The 25,451-nt window shown below is 40.7% G+C and overlaps 1 protein-coding gene across 7 annotated transcripts in view; it reads left to right on the forward strand.

Moving 5' to 3' along the window:
- REPS2 (RALBP1 associated Eps domain containing 2) overlaps window positions 1–25,451 on the forward strand; it is a 215,800-nt gene that overhangs the window by 41,692 nt on the left and 148,657 nt on the right. For all 7 annotated transcript variants that reach the window (XM_057310284.1, XM_057310293.1, XM_026480258.4 and 4 more), the window contains exon 2: window positions 16,685–16,808. In XM_057310284.1, the coding sequence (XP_057166267.1) occupies window positions 16,685–16,808 (124 nt within the window). The remainder of the gene's footprint in view (window positions 1–16,684; window positions 16,809–25,451) is intronic.

Consider the following 25,451-nt stretch of genomic DNA (forward strand, 5'->3'; position numbering starts at 1 on the left):
TGGAATTTCTCTAATAACCATTCTGAATCCTGAAGTGCCTATCTGCAAAACCATTTATGTAGGATTTGTTTAAATAATAGAAATAATACATAGGAAAGCATAATGCTTGGAGAGTGTGTAGTAGGTGCTTGAGAAATGTTGATCCTTTTTCTCAAACTTCTTAGATACATATATCCCAATCAGATCATGTCTTAGCTCAGGCTGCTATAACAAAATACCATAAACCGAGTGGCTTATAAACAACTGAAATTTATTTCTGACAGTTCTAAAGGCTGGAAGTCCAAGGTCAGGGTTTCAGCATGGTCAGGTACTGGTGAGGGCCCTCTTCAGGGTTGCAGACAGCCAGCTTCTTGCTGTGTCCTGACATGGCAGAAAGAGTGAAGCACACTGTCTTGTGACTCTATAAGGGTACAAATCCCATTCATGGAGTCTCTACCCTCATGATGGCATCTGATCCTAATCTGCTCCTAAAGCCCCCATCTCTTAATACCATCACATTAAGGGGTAGGGTTTTAACATGAATTTGGGGGGAGCACAAACATTTAGTCCATAACAGATTATAAACTTTTGGAGGGTATGGACTATTCTTCCTCTGTCAAATTTGTCTAAGTTGTCAAATCTCTAGGCATGGCTTGTGAGAGTGGATTGTACTTGGGGTAGATTGTCTTGGGAGAAATCAGGAGCTAGACCTCAGTTCATCCACTGTGGTGGGGTGCCAATTTAGGGGGGATGAGTGGATTGTCTCAGATCAGGCGATGCAAAGTCTATCACCGCTGATGGAATAATGTCTACAGGTGATTCAAGGTACAACATAGGAGATCCACCTGGATGCTAGGGATGTCCCTCCTGGCAAGCACAACTCAGTGACAGGAAACCTAAGAGCAGGGAAAGTTTGGGGGTTTGGGTATCAGGGAAGTGTCAGTGGGCACCTGGGGGTGAGGTGGGGACAAGGACGGACAGTTGAGAGCAAGGCCAGGCCTTTAAATGATGGGTGTCTGTTAAGCTAGAGTGGGGAAGAGGGTGGATGTTTATTGCTGGGGCAGAGAAAGGGGATTTGGTTCTGGAAAGAGGTTAGTCCCCTTAATATAATGTGGCCATCAGGTTACAATAGGACCAGTAGCAGAGTGGACTTGGAGCTGGGTTCTGGCTAGTTGGGCCGAAGAATCCATTTGCATTTGCTGTGATGACGCTGGGGAACTTAGTGTGCTGGTTGTCACGAGGCCCTGCTGTGGGGAGAACAGTCATGAACAGGGAGGGGGCCCCCTCTCCTCTTTCAGTGCCCTGCAATGTAGCCTGCTTTGAGGGGGCCAGCTTTCTCACAAGGAGGCTGCCAGAACATCAGGGAGGGGAGAGGAGCGTTTGTTGTTTTAATGGTTGAAAGAATCTTCACTAGGAATTCGACAAACCCAATTAATGAAGTCAGATTACCTGCCCCATCAAAAAGTACTGTTTCTGGTATGAGTTTAACTCTGTGCTGGAGTGTTCTGATGTGTCTCGGTTTAAGTTGGAGAGTGAGAACTGTAATGTGATCTGAGACTTCCATTCTATCATCCCCTCCTAAAGCATTTCAAGGATTTGTATATAATACATGGGTGCTCCACTGACGTGAGGTGCCTCTATTTCCCTCACTAAGGCACTGGTTTGAAACGGGAATGTGTGTGTATGAGTGAGTGCATGTGTGCCTGTGCATGCATGACTGCGTATAAAATAAAAGATACAGGGGCGCCTGGGTGGCTCAGTCGTTAAGCGTCTGCCTCCGGCTCAGGGTGTGATCCCGGCGTTCTGGGATCGAGCCCCGCATCAGGCTCCTCCGCTGGGAGCCTGCTTCTTCCTCTCCTATTCCCTCTGCTTGTGTTCCCTCTCTCTCTGGCTGTCTCTCTGTGTCAAATAAATAAAATCTTAAAAAAAAGATACATAGATGGGACTGAAATGAACAAACTTACAAAAATACCAAATAAACCCAACCTGTAATTTTATTTTTGAAAAGCACTAAAAATGTCAATAAACAAATTGTCTGAAAAGTGAATCCTTTGGCTGCTAAGTCTGAGTTGCCAGAACCAGTAAAAGCTTTGTATAATCTTGGCAGTGCATGTGTGTTCACCTGAGATTTTGCTGCCTCCAGCTGTACAAAATTCTGTGATGTGCAGAGCCTAGAAACCAGGGCCAGCATCCTAAAATGAATTTTCTTTTGTAATCTGAGCCACCGTTGCATTTTAATTCAGTTCTAGTGTCAAGACTCTGTGTGTGTGTCTGTGTGTGTGTGTTCCTTCATTTCATCGACTCCTGGCATTTAAATCAATGCATGGCACACGGTTAGCCCTCAGTAAATGTTCTTACTGTTGAGTCTATTGTTCTTTTCCCCTATACTGTTCCACATCCCAGTGACTCTCTTCGTGGGGTGCGCAGGATGCTTCCTTTGTACCTGGGTGGTTCACTCTCATTGCACTCTTCCCCTCAGCTCACTTCGAAGTATTAGATCCCAGTTTGTCCTCAGGCAGGTGACAACCCTGAGGAACTCCTGACCCTGAGATGTGTGCCTGCACGTGTGCAGCCAGTTGGACAGCTTGAAAAGCTGTGGCATTGGCTTTCCAAAGAAGGCCTAGTTTATATGAGTCATAATAAATCATTGCCATTAAATGTCATCACTACCTATAATCATTCCTCATTCCAAATGACAGTATAGGTGCATGATAAAATCTGTAGAATCACTCTGTCCAACTGATATATGCCAATCCATTGTACAAAAACCAAAGCAGCTAGCCTGAGTGTAGAATTTCTTTGAATTCTCGTCTCTAGGAACCATATTAGTTTCATGTTTGACCCCTTAACATATTTCTTCGTTTCAATTCACAAGTGGTCTCCTTCCTGCAAAAACAAACAAACGAAAAACCTGAGTAAATTCAAAGTTCTGGGGGGATATGTTGTATTTCTCTTTGGCTTTGTTTGCTTGGAATCAAGTGATTACAAAATGACTTACCTGAACTCACCTGAGGTGCTTGCTATCCTGGAATCAGGTGGTGTCTCTGATCCTTTAAATCCGAAAACATTTTTTTGAATAGGTTGATGTATTCACATAAGGCACAATTCATTGGTACAAAGCAACATTCATAGGGGTTCTCTCAGTGCAGTGAAGAGTTAAAACTAATTAGGGCATATTTAAGGTATTCCATAAGCCTTAGTGGGAAATCAATGGGATGGGTGCTGTGGGGAATGCAAGGATGATTTTAAAAATTCTGGACTTGCCCTCAAGAGACTTGTGGCCTTGTAGGGGGATGTAGCAGGTATACTGAGAATCATAATACAAAGTAGAAGTGGTAAGTGCCAGAGGGAGAGGTTCAAACTATAGTTTTAGTTTTAACTCATAGAATTCGTTTTTATAGAATTTTTGAATCTAGAAAAAGCCTTGTGTCCAATCTAGTCAGAGTGCTTCATTCCATTACATGAGACTTGAGACCAAGGGAGGTCAGGTGCCTTTCCCTTGGTCACCCATTTAGACAGAGCTACCTTTTACACAGATAGCTCGTTTTTATAAAGCAAGCTGCCGCCTTGGTCTGTGTCAGCAACTTAGAGGAAAGAACACTGTGTTTTTGTGTTAGATCTGGGCTCGGTGAGTGAGGATCATTGCAGCTTTGTTCAGCTGGGCACTTTGTTTTGAAATTGTACTTAGAGCAAGTGGAAGGGGAATGGTTTTGGGGTGTGTCTAATATTTTCTGCTGACATGGGGTTAGGCTTTGTCTCTTCTCACAAATTTTTTTTGAATTCATTTTAAGTAGATAATACAGGTACAAGATTCAAAATTCAAAAGGTATAATATGAAATACAGCAAACTCTTCTCTACCCCTGTGCCTTGGCCAGCCCCTTCCCTTCCTTTCCCTTCCCTGCCCTGCAGCTGGCAGCCAAGTTTGTTAGCTTCAACTTCCAGGGATAGCGTATGAATATATAAGTAAATGTGTCTACAGTGCAACCCCCTTAAAAAAATAACCTCCTATACCCACTATTGTGCACCTTGTTTTTTCTGTTTCAACAGTTTAATCTGATGGTCTTTCCATGTCATTATACAAGGAGCTTCGTCATTCTTCTTTAGTTTGTGGTTTTTGTTTTTTTGTGGCAGACAGCTGAATCCACTCTAGATAGTTAAGCCAAAGAGGAATTAGGACTTTAGGTAACTGGTAGAATTGTTTGGAGGCTGGAGGAACTGGCCAGCATCTAACTTTCCAAGCCCCACATAGCACTAGTATTGAGTGGAAGCCACCTGTGCTCCTGCCCCCTCCGAGCAGCAGAGAGCAGGGATTTGCCTTGACTGCAAGTGCTTCCATTGTCATCCTGAGTCAGGAAGGCAGCTTTGCAGCTACTGCAGCTTCCCACCTGCAAAAGTAGATGCTCTGAGCAGCTTCTCTTCCCGTATATTTCTCACTTCCAAAGCGAAGTCATGTGTGCATATGTCTGATCAGTGGAGCCGTGGTCACATGTTTGCAGTTTAGCTGCAAAGAAGCCTAGGAATTTGATTCTCAGCCTTCAAGTTGGGAGGCGAGACTTGTAAGATAAGAAATTTCTCCAAATAGACAAAAGGTTTCCAAAGACGATGGGTAATCACAGATATTACACGTCTACCAGAGCTGTCTAGAATTCTGTTGTGTGGATGAATCACAGTTGATTAAACTGATATTTTAGATGAGGACCTCTAGGTGTTTTCCAATCTGTATCTTAGACAGTAAGTATTGAGTGACCTTGTAAATATGTCATTTTACTTGTGTGAAATGAAATATAAATTCATAGAGGTAGAATTCCTAGATCAAAAAGTTGATTATAATTCTAAGGGATATTGTCAAATGGTCTCTGGATGTTATACCAATCTGTTTCCACTAGCAGTGTACAAGTTCCTGATTTTTTGCCGAGAGTCTTCCCTGTTCATATTTCATCTGAGCCAGAGTGGCGGACTAGGTCTTCCCCACTTCTGGGGTGAATTTTGGGCCTTGGGCCAAGAATGCTGGCAAACCAGGTTTGGGCTGTAACCTCTGCCAGGACAGCCTGTTTTTAGCATCTGGGCTGGATTCGGCCTGTAATTTTATTATAGATTCTCTGGCCTTAAATTAAATGGCATCTTGGGGGATCTGAAAGATAATGTAGCTTCCAAAATTGATTTGCAACTTGGGAGGAGCCTACACGTTGAGAGGACTCGCATCATTATGTTTCACAAATGCGTAAGGACATTTTCAAAGAATGGTTATGAAGATTTATAATATCTTTTCCCCTTTAAAATAAAAAGCAAATAAGTGAAATAAGCCAGACAGAGAGAGATAAATACCACATGGTATCATTTCAATGTGGAATCTTGGGAGGAAAAAAAAAGTCAAACTCATAGAAACAATAGAATGGTGGTTGTCAGGGCTGGTGTGGTTAAGGGGTAGAGGAAAGGGGGAGACGATGGTAAAAGGGTACAAATTTTAAGTTATAAGATGTATAAGGTCTGAGGATCTAATATTAAACATGGTGACTGTAGTTCATAACACTGTATGGTATAATTGAAATTAGCTAAGAGAGTAGAACTTAAGTGTTCTCTCTCACATACAAAAGTAAATAGATGAGGTGACAAATGTGTTAATTAGTTCTGGGGGAGGAATCCTTTCACAATGTGTATGTATATAGAATAATCACAATGTACACTTTGTATGACAAATTCATTTGTCAGTTACACCTCAAAGCTGGAAAAAAGGGCGGAATCTTATTTTTAGGGTGTTAATTATTACATAAATTTTGCTTCTAACTGAAATCTGGCATCTCGTTGCTCCAATTGGTTGCTGTGAAAATATGTAGGAAGCCCTTGTTCAAAAGCTTCTGAAAATTTTAAACAAATGTATATAAATGGGTAGAAAATGGGGGGTAAATACGTGTGTGTTCTATTTTTTTTTTAAAGATTTTATTTATTTGAGAGGGGATGAGAGAGAGAGAGTGTGCTTGAGCGAGCACATGAGCAGGGGGAAGAGCAGAGGGAGAAGCATGACCAGGGAGCCCAGCTATGCAGGGGCTCGATCCCAGGACCCAGAGATCATGACTTGAGCCGAAGACAGATGCTTAACTGACTGAGCCACCCAGGTCCTGTGTTCTTTTCTAATGGAAGTGTTCACTCTTTAAGCTGGCATTTACTTAGGATAGCTCATTATTTCAAGAAAATATCCGTTCTGCGTGAATGTTGAGGGTATCTGCAAGGATATAAAGTATAGCTCAGAGAGGTAGTGTGTTGTTGTGCAGGGGCTGGTAACCCTTTCTGTAAAGGGCCTGGCAGTAAATATTTTAGGCTTTGTAGGCCCGGAGGCAAAATTGAGGACATTATATAGGTACTTATATAACAAGAAACAAGACAAACTTCCACAAACTTTTTATTGACAAAATTCAAAATACAATAATCCAGTACTTTTTTTTGTTTGTTTGTTTTTGTTATACAGGTCTGCTAGTAAAAAACATGGGATTCTTGTTTTGGGATAATATTTTACCTAATAGGATTCAAAGTTAGCATTCCCCGATCATCAAATTGATTGCAAATGTTCATCTGTAAAAACCATTCTCAGCTCATGGGCCATACAAAACCAGGCAATGATCCAGATTTGGCCTGTGAACATTAGTTTTCCAACCCCTGTTGTAAAGGGAAGACCATGAGCTTTGGACGCTTGCATGTGTAGGTTTGAGTATTGGCTCTGACTTGTGACCTTGAACATCTCACTTCACTGAGTTGTGGTGCTTATTTGTGCATAAACTGGAGGTGATGACACATACCACATGGAATAAATATCCTCCCCATCTTTGTTGTAATTTTGATTTAGGATTCTATTTCTGTAGGTTTTGATGTAATTTTGCTAGACTTACTTAGAATGAGTATTTAACAGATCGAAAAGCCAGTTTGTCAGGGGATGGAATGGTCTCAAAGTACTATGTGAAAACATGTTTTTGCAGTGGAGAGATCTGGCTATCACCACCTTAACCAAATGGCCAAGCTTTGTAACCAATGGTGGTATGTTCTGACATTATATGCCCCTCACTGATATGTACCTCTTACTGTATCACAGTATCACCTATGTGGTGTTCCTGCTAGAAATGTTTGACGTGAATGTTATCATAAGGAAACAGACCAATCTAAAATGTGGAACATTATGCAGGAACATTGTGAACTCTTGAAAGGATTCAGTGTCATGAATAACCAAGGGAGATGGTGCTAGATTAGGGGAAGATTAAGGAGAGATAAGATAAAAATGTAATGCATAAACATTAATTAAATCTTAGATATGAAAGAGAGTTCTGTAGGCCATTTATAGGACAATTGAGGGAACGTGAGTATGGACCATATGTTGTATGATATTGTTGATTTCTTGAGGTGTGGTGATGATGGTGGGATGGTGTGGGAGAATATCTCTGTTTTGGGGAGGTGAATAATAAATTATTTAGGGGCGAGGGAGGGAGGGAGTGAGAGAGTGAGAGAGAGAAAAAAGTTATTTTGTTCAGTGCTGCTCACTTCGTAGCATGGCCCGAACGCAAATGCTTTTAATGGGGAGGTGCCTAATACATTTTAAAGTGTTAAGTTCTTCCAGGTGTTAGTGGGCTTTTCTGTCTGAAGTTATGCCTAAGCACTGAACGTCTGTCTTCTCTTTAACAGTGTGCTAGTTTGGCTTAGGCATATACTGTGGTACTTGATGTTGAGTATTTGGATATGGGGGTTCATATTTTCTTGGGCAGCTCACCCAGGTCCCTCTGGACTGAAAATCCCTCTTGATTTTTAGAATGTGTGAATGAACAGGAAAGGAAAACTCAGGATAGTTGACCAGACTCTTTAGCTGGTACAACTTGTAAGCATGTCCTTCAAATATTCCTCTATATTTCTGTTGTTGAGGGTGCCTGCTTGGGGGCTGACGTCCCCTGGGGGTGTGCTGAGTAGAAGGAGGCTTGGAGGAGGAAGCCCGCAGTGTGCATCTCTGGAGCACCTAGCTGCTGGAGCATCACTGAGGTGTTGTAGGCTCTGAGGCAGAGGGCCAAAACAAAGCATGATGAGGCCTTTCCTCATGCTTTGATCGTAACCAGTCCTTCCTAGCTGAGCGGGGATGGAACAGACAAGTCAATATTCTCTTATATTCCTGCAGGAACTCTTATGGCTATATGGTGTGAGATGACTAAAGCCAATTTAGCAGCCAGTTGTAAAAGTAATTACAAGATGAGAGAAAGAAGAGCGATTCTGTTACTACAGGCTGTGAAAATGAATTAATTAAGCAAATATTAATTGAGCAACTGAAAAATAGCAAGCATTGTAAAGTATGAGTCTTGGGGTACACATGATAAAGATATACTCTTGCCTTGGGCTGGGCATTTGGGGGTAGGGGACTCCAGCTCCTTCCCCTGTGGAGACAGTGACCAAAATACAGACTTGGCTGTATTATAAGGCTAGTGATGTGATAGAAAGCTAGTGAGGAGGGTTATTGGAATGCAGAGAACATGCCATATGGAGTTAAGGTTGCAAACATAAGGTTGGTCTTGAGGTGATCTGGAGAATGAGTCTTGTGGGTAATGAAGTGGGGAGACCTGCAGCTTCCAGGCAGGGGACACACCTCGGTGCCCATAGGCTTGAATGGCTCTTATGTGTTGAGAGACTGGTTGGCATCTGGAGTGGCTGAAGCCTTAGATGCAGGGCAGGGAGGAGTCAGACGTAGGGTTGTTAGAAAGGTAGTTTAGGCCAGATGGGAGGGCCCCCAAAGCCATGCTCAGGAGTCTGGGTTTTACAGGAAAGGGAGCGAGGAGCCCTCTAAGTACCATTGAGTTGGGGGGTGATCTCGTTTCAATAAGGTCTCATGGAGGGAGTGTGGACATTGGTGTGGTGAAATTGCATGAGTCTAGGGGCAGGACTTGAAGTAGTCAATGTGTGAGCAAAGAAACTGAACTTGGCAGCTGCCGCAGAGAAAGAATAGAAAATAAAGGTCCACTGGTGCTCTTGCAGAATTCTTTCAACCCCTCCCAACAAGACTTTTTTTTTTTTTTTTTTACAATTTTAAATCTTTCTAAGGAAGTCTTTTAAAAATACTTGAAAGAGAGAATCTTATTCCAACCTTTGAATGGTTCTGAAAATTTATTAAATTTCAGCTAGGAAAGAAAGTATTATTTCAGGCAAACTGGAACATGTGTGGACTGATTACTCAGCACAGTTACTTAATCTTTCAGAATTAGGTAGGAGGGAAGCTATTTTAGTGGCCTTCAATTTTCTTCCAGAACTTTGTCCAGGTTCCTCCCAAATGGTCGGTGAATTTTTCTGATTCGTATCCAGCACCCCCACAGTTTAGTGCACATCTGTAAGCTGTAAGGAAGTTGATTCCATCCATTCCTTTTTTTTTTTTTTTCCCCGTTGCTGGCCTTACACCTGAGAAAACAAATACGAGTCCATAGGTTCTTGTTCTGTGTCAGAAATTTGCACAACGTGTAATCTGAGATGGATCCAGCTGAGAGTGTTACAGGTTTGGAGTTTAGACAAAAAAAAAAAAAAAAAAAAAAGGAGTGGAATCTTTGTATTTTTTCTTTATTTCTAGCAATGCTTGGCAACTTGGACTGTTTGAAGTCGCGATTATATAAAATATCTCCTGCTAATTAAGTACCTGGGGATAAAGCACCACCTTATTTTCTTTAGTTTGTCTTAAAATATTTCTACCCACAATTTAGAGCTTTTCCATGGAGAATTTAATTTAGACTTAGAACATCTTGAACCTTGAGAAACAAAACTTAGAAAATTAACCTCTGGGACGCCTGGGTGGCTCAGTCAGTTAAGCGGCTGCCTTCAGCTCAGGTCATGATCAGGGTGAGACCCCTGCCGGGCTCCTTCCTCAGCGGGGAGCCAGCTTCTCCCTCTCCCTTTGCCTGCTGCTCCCTCTGCTTGTGCTCTTTCTCTCTCTGTCAAATAAATAAATAAAATCTTAAAAAAAGAAAAAGAAAATGAACCTCTTTTATGAATTAAGATATTTCAGGCTTACAAGGGTCCATATATAAGTTCCAAAGGCTTGTAATTACTTTGTCTTCCTTATGGCTTGAATATTTCAGGAAGTTCTTGGCATGTCTCTTGGAGGGTTAGTGTACAAAGAGCAAGAAAAGTGAGCTATGGGCTTACCTCACTTATGTGTGTATATTCCACGTTTGCTATAAAGCAGTGATCCTAGTGGTGTATAGGACCAAAGGACACTTTCCAAGGTAAATAAAGCAGTTTACTAATGCCAGATTTGAGTGTTGGTCTCAAAGTACCATATGGAGGTTTTAGCAGCAATTTCACTTACCTTTAGTTAAGAGCTTTTCAGTTCTATGTATTACTTACGGCAAAGGAATAACAGAAGGTCAACTTGATATTAAATTAACACTGAAATAGTAGTTAAATTGTTTGCATGTCAAGGATTATAATTTTTTAGGGATTATTCAGCAACAACTATATTGATGCTGGATCCACATTGATGATCTCGGTGTTTTTTCCCACGTATGGGCAAGCCTGTACTTGAAGATGTGTAACTTATATATTCACAGTAAGGGATGTATTATACAATTCAGTTACTTTTTATTTGTGAGGATTGGTTCATTTACTTGATCGAGGATTTTTTGACTGCAGCCTGGATATCCTTGTGTTGGTGGTGAATGGAAGTTACCCCTTGCATCTTAATAGGAGGCAGAGATAAACAGATAATTATAATATCTGATAAGTGAAGAAATAGACATTAAAAAGCTTAAATGTGGAGAATGTCAAACATACACGTAAGTACAGGCAGTAGGCGAATGAACCCCCATGAACGCCATCACCCAGCTTCAACAGTTCTCAACTAGGGGACATACTCTTTGCACCCATACGCTCTGCTCTACTTACTCCCCTCCCCCCTTTTATTTGGAAGCAAATCCAAGACAGTATATCATCACGTGGTGGGTATTTATAGATATTTGAAGAGTCAGAGAATACACAGGGAAAATAAACTGTACCTGGGGACTTGGGAAGGAAGGAGGTACAGAGAAGTAGCTTTCAAGAACCAGAGGGAGTAAGTTTCAGATAAAAGGGATGGAACCCACCAATTATCGAATATCCCTAAGCATTGTATTACGTTCATTTAGTACACTAGTTTATTTTTTTCTTCACAATAGTCCTCTGAGGGAGGCACTATCTCTATTTTACAAATGAGGAAATTAAGTTTCAGGCAGATTTAAATAAATTTGCCCAAAGTTATAAAACTAATTAGTTTTCCGTGTTGCAAACCATTCTTGACTTTAAGGGCTATTTAGTTCACCATCTTCTGCACCATGTGTGTAGATACAGAGAAGTGAAAGTACAAGATGTGTCTGTGAAAGTGGGAGAAGTGGAATGCAGCTACAGAATGTGTGTGTGTGTGTGTGTGTGTGTGTGTGTGTGTGTGTGTTCGTCTGTCCATCCGTGTGTCCTTGGGTTAGTCCGTGTTCGGAGATGAAAATAGAGAAGCTGCTCCAGGCCAGGTTGTGAAGGGACTTTAATGCCATACTAAGGACAGAGAATATTGTCCTGAGGATGGTGGAGTTCCAGGCTGAGATGTCTTAAAGCATGAGAACAGTATTGTCAGCTTTCAAAACGAAGAATATGCAGACACTGTGGAAGACGAACTGGAGTTGGAAGATGAGCTGAAGTGAGTATGGGTCAGAAAAATTATTTATTCAACCAGTATTTATTGAGGATAGACAATATGGCAGAGAGTGAACTGACGAACAGCAAACACATCTCCCTATTTCATGGAGATTAGTAGAGAATTAGTCACGTGCAAATGGCCTGTTGTAACTTGATTTATAATAGGAAATATATATTTGGTCTTCAACTCAGTTCCTAAAGCACAGAGCTCCTAAAACCCTTGGAATTTCCTGTGATCAGAGCAGTAAATGTGTCTTTTGTTATGTTAATAAGGTGATTTAGGGTAAGCCCTCAGGTAACCGGGTTGGGGGCTGGTTGCCAAGGGAACCAACCTTGTAATTTGAAGTTTTGGAACTTTGGATACCCACCTCCCGCACAAACCTCCAGGTGGGGAGGGGGCTGGAGGTTGAATCAGTCACCAATGATCAGGATTTAATCAATCATGCTTATGTAATGAAGCATCCATAGAAACCCAAAAAGGGTTCAGAGAGCTTCCGAGTTGGTGAGCACCAGCTATTTGGGGAGAGTGGAGTGGTGCTCCAAGAGGCTATAGAAACTGCACACTCCCGCATACCTTGCCCTATTCATTTCTTTCATTTGGCTGTTTCTGGGTTATATCCTTTTTATAATAAACTGTTAATCTACTGAGTAAAATGTTTCTTTGAGTTCTGTGAGCTGTTGTAGCAGATTAACCAAACCTGAGGAGGGAGTCATGGGAACATCTGATTTATAGCCGCTTGGTAACAACCTGGGCTTGTGACTAATGTCTGAAGTTGGGGGGAGGGGAGTAAGGGGGCAGTCTTGGAGGACTAAGCCCTTCCTTAATCTGTGGAATCTGATGCTGTCTCTAGGTAATCCTGTCAGAGTTGAGTTGAACTGTTGTACACCCAGGTGTTATCTGGACAGTTACTTGGTGCTGTGTGGGATACCACCGCCTTCACATTTTGGAATTGGTCTCAGGACCATAATACCTATGATCCTATGAAAAGGTGATAAACTTCCTAGTTCTCAGAAAAATGCAAAGTAAAACTATAATGAGATACTACCACACTCCCATTAGAATGGTGAAAATGAAAAAGCCTAAAAATACCAAGTGTTGGCAAGGACATAGAGTAAACTGAATTCCCAAACACCATTGGTGGCAGCGTGGCCATATCTACTAACACTAAACATATACATATCTGGTAAGCCAGCAGTTAGCACTCTTAGATAGAAACCTAAAGAGAAATGTATTTCAGGCTAATGTATTCTACTCTACATGTCTTGACAAACATGAGCAAGAATATTAGAGCAGCACGATATAGAACAGACCCAAAGTGGAAACCATCCAAATGTCCAGTGTCAGAAGGATAGATAATTTGGGATATATCCATAGAAATATTTGAATAACAACTGAAATGACTGACCTGTAATTTCACTCCACAACTTGGAAGCATGTCACAAACAACATTGAACAAAGAAGGCAGACACGTGGGTACATACTCTTTGACTATTTATATAAAGTTCAGAAAAAGGCAAAACTAACCTGTGGTATTAGAAGTTAGGAAAATGGCATATGGGTAGCGATTGAAAGGAGCTGCACAGGGGGGCTTCTAGAAGGCTTATAATGTTTTGTTTCTTGATCCTGACTGCTTCTTATGTAGTTGTGTTCCATTTATGAAAACTTATATCCCCATACACTAAGGATTTGTATGCTTTTCTGTATCTATATTATGCTTTTCCATATGAATATTGTATTTCTTCGAGAAACAAATTCTTTTTTTTTTTTTTTTTTAAAGATTTTATTTATTTGACAGAGAGACAGCCAGCGAGAGAGGGAACACAAGCAGGGGGAGTGGGAGAGGAAGAAGCAGGCTCATAGCAGAAGAGCCTGATGTGGGGCTCGATCCCAGATCGCCGGGATCACGCCCTGAGCCGAAGGCAGACGCTTAACCGCTGTGCCACCCAGGCGCCCCTGAGAAACAAATTCTGATAATTAGTATTGATGTCTACTTGTTCACTTGAGGAAAACTCACTAGTATCTGAAAGTCACACTCAGGGGTTCTCATCTCTCTCGGTATTAGTGCCTACTTGTTTTGTTGCGAGAACACCACCAACTAATGGAATAAAGTTAGAAAAAAGTTAAAAAAATCTGTCCCTGTATGGTTAAGTATGTGAATTCTGTTTAGAAAATCTGTCATGATAGCCAGATGAGATACTAGGAAGGGTTAAGGCCGTGACAGTGGAGAAGATAGCCTTGATTTGGGACGTGGGTTGGTGGCAAGATCAACTGGGTATGGTTACCATTGAAGATAAGTTTCTGATTTAATATATGGAATAGTTGACACCAGTAAGATTAATTAGCCGGTACCAGGATATGTGGGGAGGGGCTTATTTGTGTTATGTCTGAGATGGCATTGGGTGTCCACAGGAGGATTTTGGAAAAGTGCATGAAGTGTCTGAGATGTTACGTTTGGAGAGAGTGATTTGGTGGTCATTTGGATGGTAATTGAGGCCTGGAGAAAGAATGAGATCACTGAAAGAGCAGTGATTCTCAGCCTTTGCTGCATGTTAGAATTACCTTGAGAGCTTTGCAAAAATACCCATGCCTGGGCTGCACAATTTACCAGCTGAAACAGAATCTTTGGGGGGTAGGGCTTAGGTAGCTGTATTTTTCAGAAACTCCTCCGGTTATTCTAATATGCAGCTAGACTGGACCAAATAAGGCAAGTGGATCAGTAAATCAGACAGCAGTGCATTTATTGAATGGACACTATTGTCAGCACTGCTAATTAGCTCTCATGAGATAATTACCATCATCTCTCTTTACACTTATGGGGAGACTGAGGCACAAGAGTTAAGTAGTTTGCCTTAGGTTATGCAAATAGCTAATTAGTGCCCAGGCCAGGATTCACAACCAAGTCATTGACTCCAGGGGCTGTTCTCTTTACCATAACATCCTATTGCTTCTCCAGTCAAGAATGAATCTGGGGAGGATTGAGACTTTTGGAACAGCAGCCTGAGGAGCTCAGCAGACCCTCTCCAATGAAACAACCTTTTAAATGGTAACAAAAAAATATATAAAAAATAATTAAAGTCATTGGAAATTGACCTGAGGACATACAGCAAATGGAGAAACATTCAAGAAAATCTCCTAAATCTTGGTAAGAGCAGTGAATCTGCAGTATTTGAACCAGGACTGCTCCCCACCTGTCCTGCACCAGTTGCATTTGAGGAAAGCTCCATTCCTGGTGGATCCAGCCACGAAGACAGGACTTGCTCTCCCCCGACCCCAGCAACAAGTCGAGGGCTAGGCGAGTTAGACCACCTGCTATGAGAAATACTAGAAGTATCAGAAGGAAGGAAGGGAGGGAGGGGGAGAGAGAGGGAGGGAGAAAGACAAACACTAATCTATACATTCAAGAAGCCCAGCCCTGTTCTGCCCCCTCCTGTGGCAGCCAGGCTGTTTGTCTCACTGTGACTGCAGGCTATGGATGCCTGCAACCACAGTGATGCCTGCAGTTGGGGTGGGAGCTTGGGTGTAAGGCCAGTTAAATAGCACAAAGCTCAGTGTTCTTCCAGAGATCCAGCAGCTTTTCTTGAATAAACGCTCCCTGGATTGCTGCATGCCTTGGGTTAGTTTCCAGAGTTCTGTCCATTTGCTTAGTTGGTTTTCTCACTGCTTTGATGGAGGAGAGAATTTTTGGAGGCCCTTATTCCCCCCATTTTTTGCTGACATCCTAGTTGAATTTTTATAGGAATTTTCTTAAGATTAATTAGTGACTGTTTATAGTTTGGAAATCTAAAAGCCCATCCATACGGACCAACTAAAAAAAGAAACCACGGTGTATCTTTATAGCAGAGTATTGTGTGGTTGTTAAAAGAAAGATGTAATTTTAACTGTGCTGATAGAGAAGATTTTTCTTCAAGGGATAATGCTAAATGAAAGTAAGTTGCAAAATAGTATGTAGTATTCTGTTTGTATAAAATATTGAATAAAGAGGAAAAACACAGGTGTGTGCTATATATATGCATAGAACATTTCTAAAAAAATATGTTTTCCTCTGGGCCATAGGAAGTGGAGGGTGCTTTTTAGATCTTCCCCCCACTTACTGTTATTTGAACTTTTGAGTATTACTTTGAAATAACTTTAAAAAGTCATTGAATATTTGTTAGTTTTAAACTACCGATTGGATATGTGTTTGTTTAAGGTCTGCAAATTAAAGATTGCAAGATCTTTTTTTTTTTTTTAAAGATTTTATTTATTTATTTGACAGAGAGAGAGGCATCGAGAGAGGGAACACAAGCAGGGGGAGTGGGAGAGGGAGAAGCAGGCTTCCTGCTGAGCAGGGAGCCTGATGATGCGATGATGCCGGGGCTGGATGCGGGGCTGGATGCGGGGCTGGATGCGGGGCTGGATGCGGGGCTGGATGCGGGGCTGGATCCCAGAACGCTGGGATCATGACCTGAGCGGAAGGCAGACGCTTAACGACTGAGCCACCCAGGCACCCCAAAGATTGCAAGATCTTAAAGACATTTGTGTTCATAGTCCCCCCACCCCTTTTGCTTCTCTGAAGTGAGCACTTGTCATGTAGTTTCAATGCTTAGGAAATCTGTTGCCTGAAAACCTTAAAAATAATTAATTCACTTTTAGTTTTGATCAGCTGGGATAATCCACAAGTAGTGGTAATGACTAACCTGTTCTGTTATCACCCCAGTGATCTTCTAGACTTTGTACATTAGTATCCACCCCCTGAACAAGTCACTGTCTTTCATAAGAACAGTAACAGCCATCCTTTGTCACCTTTATTTTTATCTTTGAAAGAGGAGGAATAATCAGTCCTGAAACATCATGAGTAGGTAGAATTTAATTATCTGAATTGGAAATCTTCCTATAAACTGGAGGAAAAAACCCCCAACCAGTGTGTACACATAGGTTCTCCAGGGAGTTTTTGGTTAGCTACACTGTGAAATCCTTGATATTTCATAATATATCTTGTCTCATTTTCCTGTTATGAAATGGGGTTTTCAGCCTGGTTTTTTCTTGTCTGTTTTCAGATCACAGAACTGTGTGGTGCAAAGCGGGTTGGTTATTTTGGTCCAACACAGTTTTACATTGCCTTAAAACTGATTGCTGCAGCACAGTCTGGCCTCCCTGTACGGATAGAAAGTATTAAATGTGGTAAGTATCTCCCATTTGTACATTTGATTGTCCATGACGGGTGTCTCGTTTATGAGAACCATTTTTAGTGGGCTTAAGGCCTGTTCTATAAGCATCTGTGGAATTTCTCCTTGCTTCTTCCAGCTGTTGTAAAATAAAGTAAGAAAATTTAGCAGGTATCTTATTTTTCTTTTTGAAAGGGGAAAAAAAATTGAGATTGTGACCTGAGATTCATGCCTTTTAATGGAGTTGAAGTTAAAATAGATTTTGTTCTTTAGCAGAAGGAGATCAGGACAGAAATTCTAGAGCCTGTGGCAAAATGATAGCATTTAGTTTTATTTTCCTTTTGAGGAATATTTAATGCCAATTGAAGTTCTGTTAGGGACAAGGGGACAAGTACGTGGGATAGTTTGAGTGGAACCGCCCCTATTTCCTCTCCTGTCCCTGCGAGTCATATCATATATGATCATCCTTTACTCCCCCAATTCCTGAAGCACTCTTATAATGATTAGTAAGTACTATGGAGCTGCCAAAATTTTGGCAGAATGAACTTAGCTTCTCAAAGTTTTGATTTAATGTTTTCTTATCTTTCCATCCTTGCTCCCAACCCAGTGAGTGTTTGAGCACTTCCCACAACTTAAACAAAAAGCAAAGCCCCAAACTCTTAGCATCATTTATACTGCCTCAGTATTGGGTGTACAAATCTCTATGAAGAAGGTGATTATTCCAGGGCTGTGCTGAGGTCCTCTGTTCATTTACTCTGATCTAAGTTACTTTCCTAAGTTCACACAGCCATGCAGGAACTTTTTCCTTTTCCTCATTTTGAGATAAAAACCACTCAACTGTCCACCACGCCTGTACTGTGAAGTCCTTGGTAAACCTCAGAGTGGGTTCAGGAACGTTGTAGGACAACTCTTAAATAGCTGAGAAGATTCTGATAGCTTGACTATGGGAAATGAAGTCCTTTTGCGCTAACCATCAGGGAGCCACAATCATTCTACTAATCTTTATTAAAAAGGCTTAGTGTCTGCCAGATACCATCTCATTTAGTCCTCCCAACATCCTACTAAATTAGGTGTTTGTGTTAGTTTGCATTGCTTACGATAAACCGTGAAACAAATTCCACTGAAATCCCAGTGCCTTAACAAAATGCAGGTTCGCTTCCTGCTTTGCAGTAGGCCACGGTGACCCTCTAAGGGCAGCTGCCCTCCATGTGGTAGCTTCATGATCCTGGCTACTTTATCTTGTGGCACCCCCCCTCCTCCAGCAAGCACCTGTTCCTATAATTGCTGCAACAGAGAAATAGTTCTCACCCTAGCCGTTAAATACTTGGTCCTGGGTATGACTCACATTACTGCTGCTCACAGTGCATTGGCCAGAACTTGTCACATGGATCCACTGAACTGCAGAGCAGACTGGGGGCTGTGTAATTCTCTCCTATGCCTGCAAGGAGAGAACTGGCTCTGGATAAACACTGGAAGTCTCTCCTGTGGTACTGTTGTTATTCTTATCTTACAGATGTGGAAATTGAAGTTTAGGGGGCGTTGAGTAATTTGCCCAAAGACATAAGGTTAGTAGAGTTTGGAGCCAGAAGCTTAGCCTTCGCTTCCCTCGCTCTTCATGCATAGTAGCCTCTTCTTGATTATTCTGTTTAGTAAGGTGCTTATTATAATCTGGAATCACGGAATATTTTCTGAATGGGAAAAAAATCTGACCCAGATCATCCTTTGATATTACATAACTTGGTTCCTTAAAATAGTTTTTTTGATAGAGCATTATTTCAGTGGCAAGTTTGGAGTTTATCACTACAAGGCAGCGTGGTCACTGCTATAAGTCATTTGCTGTGATTAGTTTAAAGTCACATCACATTGTATTTGGACTTGGGGTAGACACGGAAAGTTTCCAGTTTCCATTTCACTGTAAATGATCATTAAGCTTTATTGTTGTATCTTCCAGCTTTATCTTCTGGAAAAGTTAAAGCTGCTTTGTTGTATACAAGAATAAGTTTCTGATGCTTTTGTTGTTTATTTTAATTAGACTGGTCTTTTACCTGATTTGTGCCCATATCTGCAGCTTAATTTCCTGGGAATTGGGGGGTGAGAAGGGGGGCGGTTGTCTAAATTATCACATGTGTAAAGGATTAACATTTTTTCACAAGTGTAAGGCTTTCTCAGTTGTATTTTATAAATCCTGATGCTGCCTTTTACCTTTGACAGTTTAAGTATACTCACAGTTAATTTTGAGTTTTCTTCCTTCATTTAAAGAATTATTAAATAAAAATTATTTGTAGTCAGCATATGTTAAGTAAGAATGAGGGCAAGATTGGGCCAAACTTTGAGCTGCCACTTAGAATTTTCCAATTTATTGCTTGAAATCCATTAGTGTAATGTTTTGTGACACAAACCTTGAAGGCCAAAGAGAATGCTCTGTGAGAATTTAATATGGTTGTAGTAGCCTCATCACACTCATGGAGTTGTGAGTCCATTCTTAACTTCACGAGTTACATGCGTCTGCGTGTGTGTGTGTGTGTGTGTTAACCTCTAACCCCTAGCCTTGCCTATTTCAGCCAGTGCCACCACCAGCTATAGTTGCTCAATCCAGGAACCTAGAAGTCATCCTTTTTTTTTTTTTTTAAAGATTTTATTTATTTATTTCACAGAGAGAGAGAGACAGCCAGTGAGAGAGGGAACACAAGCAGGGGGAGTGGGAGAGGAAGAAGCAGGCTCCTAGTAGAGGAGCCTGATGTGGGGCTCGATCCCAGAACTCCGGGATCATGTCCTGAGCCGAAGGCTTAAGGACTGAGCCACCCAGGCGCCCCTAGAAGTCATCCTTGATTCCGCCCGTTTCTTCGCTCCACAGTGTAATCCATCAGCAGTCCTGGCAGTGCGGCTTCAGTCTCGTTGCCTGCTCCCTCCATCTCTCTATACCTACTAGACCCGGCCCACCTTCAGCCACTCACTCGGATATCACAGTGGTTTTGTCATTGATTTCTTGGCCTTCTCCCTTCTCTCTTCCAGTCTCTTTTCCCACATGGCAGTAGGAATGATCTTTTCATCCTCCTCCTTGATATCCTCCACTGGTTGGCTTGTTGTACATCAGACTAAAATCAAAGTCACTACACTGATCTGTAAGGCGCTAAGTAATCTAGGCTCTGCTTCTCCATCCTTATCTTAAACCTGCCCTCTGCTTGTGTTCGCAATCTGTAGCCCGGCCTCACTGGCCTAGCCATTTCTGGTGTGGGAAAGACCATGTTATCTCAAGGTCTTGAGTTCCCCGTGGTCTGTTTCCCCCCTTCTTTCCAATGGCTGGTTCTTCCTCCTTGTCCTTCAGGATTTGTGGACTGTCCCCACCATCCTGTCTAAAGTAGGTTCTGTCAAATTAATTCATTAACGAAGGAATCAGCATAGAGTAAAGCTGGTTCAAGAAAGTGTAGGAGAGTCAGAAGTATTTATAGTCATGGAAAGAAAGAATGCTGGAGTAAGATTGCTAAATTACATATAAAATTGATGAATGCCCTGTAGAGCAGTAAAACTGTAACTTGGTTATTATACTCTTTTCTAAGATGAAATTCACTTGCATTGCTATTAGACGAGATTAGTTAGCTAACAGTTTTCTCTCCATAAAGTTGTAAAATGGGTAATGAAGAGTGAATGGTAAGTCAAAACCAAAGTACATATCCCTAGGGAGTTACTTAATCCTTGGATGGGTTAATCCTGTTAGATAGTGCTTCTGTGTGACAGTCCCCTCCCTACTTTACTCTTAGCATCTGCTCCTTCATAGCACTTTTATCAGTTTGTAAATACTTCTTTATAGGTTGACTAATTTCTGTCTTCCTCACTAGTCTGCAAGCTTACCTGAAGGGAAGGGAGGAGGAGCTGTGCTGTGGACACTCAGGGCATGTTTGCTGAGTGAATGAAGAGATGAGTGCTTGTGTGTGGGGACTGAGTCTTAATCATCTGTCACTTTTTAAGCTCAAACAGTTGGATTTCAGATTCACCCCCAACTCCTAAGGGATTTCTAAAGAGGTCTTCTTTCTCAAGCCCTGGTTCCCAGCCTTGTTTGTACTTAAGAATCTGCTGGAGAGCTTTAATGCAAAATAAAAACTACAGGTGGCAGGGGTCACTTCCAGAAACTCTCATTTAATTAGCCTGGGGTGCAGCCTGAACATGGGGACTTTTAAGAGCTCCTCAGGTGATTCTTCTGTGGAGTCAGGGTTGAGGCTGAGTTCTAATGAAAGCTGAGTGGAGCATTTTCAAGAGCTTTGCTTAAAGTACGAGTACATATTTGGTTATAACAGGGCCTGAACTGGGGTGAGGCCCGAGGCACCCAGGTTATATAACTTTAAGGGGGAATTCATTCTCAGGGCTTTACAAGTGCCGATTCTCCATTTACAGAATCAGGACCCTGCCCTGAGAGTAACCACCTTCTTAAATGTTGACACTAGGTCTCTCCCTAGCCTCACCCTATTTGGCCGGTTATACAGATGGTGAAATGGTTATACTTATGATGATTTAGGAGGACAGAAGGAAGGGGTAAAATTGAGGACCCGTGGAGAATTCCTGATGAGGAAAGTGCATGGTGGACATTTGCCCTGGGAGCTGTTGTCCCTTCCTTTCTGAGGACTGGTCATAACAGGGTGTGAGGACTGAGGGAAGGGATAGGTAGGGGTTAGGGCAGGTTTTGTAACCTCTTGTGTCATGGGCTCCTTTGGCAGCATGATACTCCTTCCTGGAGTAATGTTTTAAATGTATACAAAGACATAGGAGTCTAAAGGAAACCAATTATATTGAAATTAAAACTAAGATATTTTTAAAAAGTGTTTTATGGCAATATACATACTTTTTCATTAACGCATGAAATAAGAGATCAAACAGTGACCTAAATAACTACCATACTTTCAAAGTAGTGATGAGCATAAACAATACTTCAAGATGTCTACAACAAGTGTAATATGATATATAAATGTCTGATTTTGCTGGGTGACAAAGCTACAGGTGCTGCTAATGATACTACAGCGCTTTGTTGCCTGTGTTCATAATTGAAGGAAATGCTCTTTCAGTTAGGGAGAATAAAGACGTAATTTTTTTCTTAACCAGGATGACTGACCCCATGATTTCTTTCCACAGCCCCTCTGGGAGTCTCTGAATGCTAATAGTGCAATAATGTGGTTCACATAGCCCCTAGGGGCTGTGTTCCCCAAACTGGTTATTGATCTAGTGGCAGTCTGGCACAGTTTGTAGTGAAAGGAGAAAGAATTAGGACAAGAGTGAGTTATTTATAAAATGAAATACATTCAGTTCTAAGGTGTTTTTTTAATTAAATGCCCTTTTATGAAATTGATAAGTAAATGTAATTTATTTGCCTTTCCCCTCCAAAAAATTACAAGAGGGAGTCCCTGCAGGCAGGAGTGTTGTGGTCATGGTTCTGTCACCAAATTGCTGCATGACTAAGACAAGGCCCACCCTCCCCTTCCTGGGCTTAGTTCTTCACCTGTAAGATGTGGATATTCTAAGCAGGTTTTCTCTAGGCTGTTTTCTAGCTCTGAAATGCCACAGTCCCATGCTGAGTGTTCAAACCTGCAATAGAAAGAATATTTTAATTTTCAGGATGACAGTTTAGCTTAGTGACAATGTATGGGCCCCAGCAATAGGTTGCCTTTGTTATGTTATGTATATTTTATCATTTTGAATTGTTTTGCACCACAGCTTTTTATTTGTATGCCCTCAGACAAGTTGCCTAGCTTTTTTGAGCTTTAAATGGCTCACCTGGAGAGGGGGTATACCAGTAGTACCTGTCTTACGGGGTTGTTGTGAGCATAAAATCACGTGATGTTAAAAATTTGGAAAAGCTTCTGAACTGTGCCATCCGATATAGTACTTACTAGTCACATATGGCTTGGTTGTTGAAGACTCGAAATCTGGTTAGTGTTGATTGAGGAATTGAATTTTTAATTTAATATAAATTATTTAAAACTTAATAAGCGGTGTAAAATATTTTTCCATTAAATGCTCCTTTATTGTTTTAGTAAGACTACATTTTACTTTAACCATTGCATTGTGTAAGACTGGGATCAGCAAACTTTTCCTGTAAAGGGCTAGGTGGTGGATATTTTAGGCTTTGTGAACCATATGGCCTTTGCTGCAACTACCTAACTCTGCCCTTGAACTACGAAAGCGGATATGGACGATATGTAAACCAAAGGAGAGTGGCTGTGTTCCAAAAAATCTTTATTTGTGGACCCTGAAATTTGAATTTCATACAATTTTCACATCACAACTATTTTTCTTTTGATGTTTTTCAGACATTCAAAAATGTAATACCCATTCTTAACTCACGGGCTATACAGAAATAGGCAGTGGGTTGGACTTAGTTCATAGGTTTATGCCCAAGATAAATTAATTCATGTCCATCAAAAACCATTTATAAGAATGTTTGTAACAGCTATATTCATAATGGCCCTAAACTGGAAACAGCCCAGATGTTTATCATAGGAGATATAGATTAAAAAAAATCTCAATATATTCATAAAAATGGATTATTCCATAGCCATGAAAAAGAATAAACTATGTCTACACATAGTAGGCTGGATGATTCTCACAGACAAAATGTTGTGAAGGAAGCTAGTTTCAAGGATAAATACTGAATGATTCCATTATGTGAAGTTCTGTAATGGCAAAGGTAGTCTGGATTTAGAGATTAGAACTGGGGTTGCCGAGTGGGACAAGGAGAGGGGATTAACTAGAAATGGATGTAAAGGAAAATTCTATAAGATAGAAATGTCATATCTTAATTTGGGTGTATGTGCTTATATATACATTTGTCAAAATTCTTCAGATGGTACACTTAAGATTTATATAAATTATCCCTCCATACAAAATACTCTTAACATAATTTAAAAAGAATTCAATTAGTTGTTAACATTTAACATTATAATATCTCTTAGTAAAATACAGATTTCTGGCCACAGTGGTCCACATGCCCTCATATCAACCATCAACTGGAATTGTGCTGTTCTAGTGGGGTAGCCAGTAGCCATGCTAGTGTGGTTCCTTAGCACTTGAAATGTGGTACGTCTGAATCAAGGTGTGCAGGGCAGGTAAAATACACCTGGGAGTTTGAAAAAAAAGTCTGAATAAAAGAATGTAAATTCAATTTCATTAATAATTTTTATCTCAATTATATTGTATAATGATAATATTGGGTTGAAATAATTATTAAAATTAATTTCACCTGTTTCCTTTTTATTTGAAAAAGTTTTGAAAAATTGTGATAAAATATACATAACATAAAATTTATCTTAACTTTTTTTTACGTAGTCTCCACACCCAGCGTGGGGCTCTAACTCATGACCTTGAGATCAAGAGTTGCGTGTTCTACCTACTGAGCCAGCCAGGTGCCCCACCTTAACCATTTTTTAATTGTACCATTCAGTACATTCATACTGTGCAACCATCTCCACCATCCATCACCAGAACTCTTTTCATCTGAGGTATATGAAACTCTATAGCCATTAAACAGCTCTGCATTTCCCCTGGCCCTAGTCACAGGCAACCACCATTCTACTTTCTGTCCCTATACATTTGGCTATTGATCCTTCATATAAGTGAAATCATACAGTGTTTGTCTTTTTGTGACTGGCTTCTTCACTTAAAAAATATTGTTGTTACTACACAATTTATAATTATGTATGCGGCTCGCCTTCTATTTCTAGTGGACAGTATTGAAGGACAGTGAACAGCAGCTGCCATTTTAGATGGAACATGACCTCTCTGCTCAGCCCCAGCTCTCCCCATTGTCATTTACCATTTGTTATTCCATTTCTGTTTTATGTTCACATTTTTTCTAATTGAGGAAATGGAAGTATTTCTTATATTCATGTCTCCATCAAACATGGAAAATGAAAGGATTTTTCCCTTAATTTTTAGAGGGTCAGATGTTTAGAGGCATAGTTTTCTTCATGGAAAGGAAAAATAGTCATTTACATTTAATATACAAAGCATTTCTATGTTCAAAGACTACAACCTAAGATATTATGAAACAAATTACTGCCTTGGATGGCTGTACTCATTGCCTCTGTGGCCCCCATAAAACTCTAGTTTGGACTCTATTTATTTCCTTGTGTTAATTCAGTTTGGGAGAAAAGATTCTAACCAACTACTACAAATGGCTCTTGTGATTACTTGACATACATCACTGGATAGCAGACCCTTGATTAATTTTTGAATAAAGTTTCACTATTAAATGTGATATCCATATGACTTCAAAAAACCATTTAGACTGAATATTTACAAACTAGAGTTTTACTTTTCACTTTTTGAAAGCTTGGAGCAGTTTAAGGGAGATAGCACCTTCATGAAAGTTTTCAGTGATAGGATTATTATTATGTATGGTTACAATTCTGTTAAGTGAGAGTTGTTTAAAACTACATAAGCAAAGAAAGTACAAGAGAAATTCAGCTATATTTTGTGTTTTGCTCTTTGGTGGCCATCTGGAGGAGAGAACTTCTTTGCCAGGTGAATAGTTCTGGAGAAATGCCATAGCCAGGGAAGGAGGAGACTGTGTGAAGTGACAGTGTCCTAAAGGATATCTGGGAGTCCTAGTATAATAGTAGTTGATACTCATCTTCCCGTGTTTGTATTCTTTTGTTCCCAGAATTATGTGTTG

Source organism: Ursus arctos, chromosome X (genome assembly GCF_023065955.2).
Source record: "Ursus arctos isolate Adak ecotype North America chromosome X, UrsArc2.0, whole genome shotgun sequence".
In the NCBI taxonomy this organism is placed as follows: Eukaryota; Metazoa; Chordata; class Mammalia; order Carnivora; family Ursidae; genus Ursus; species Ursus arctos.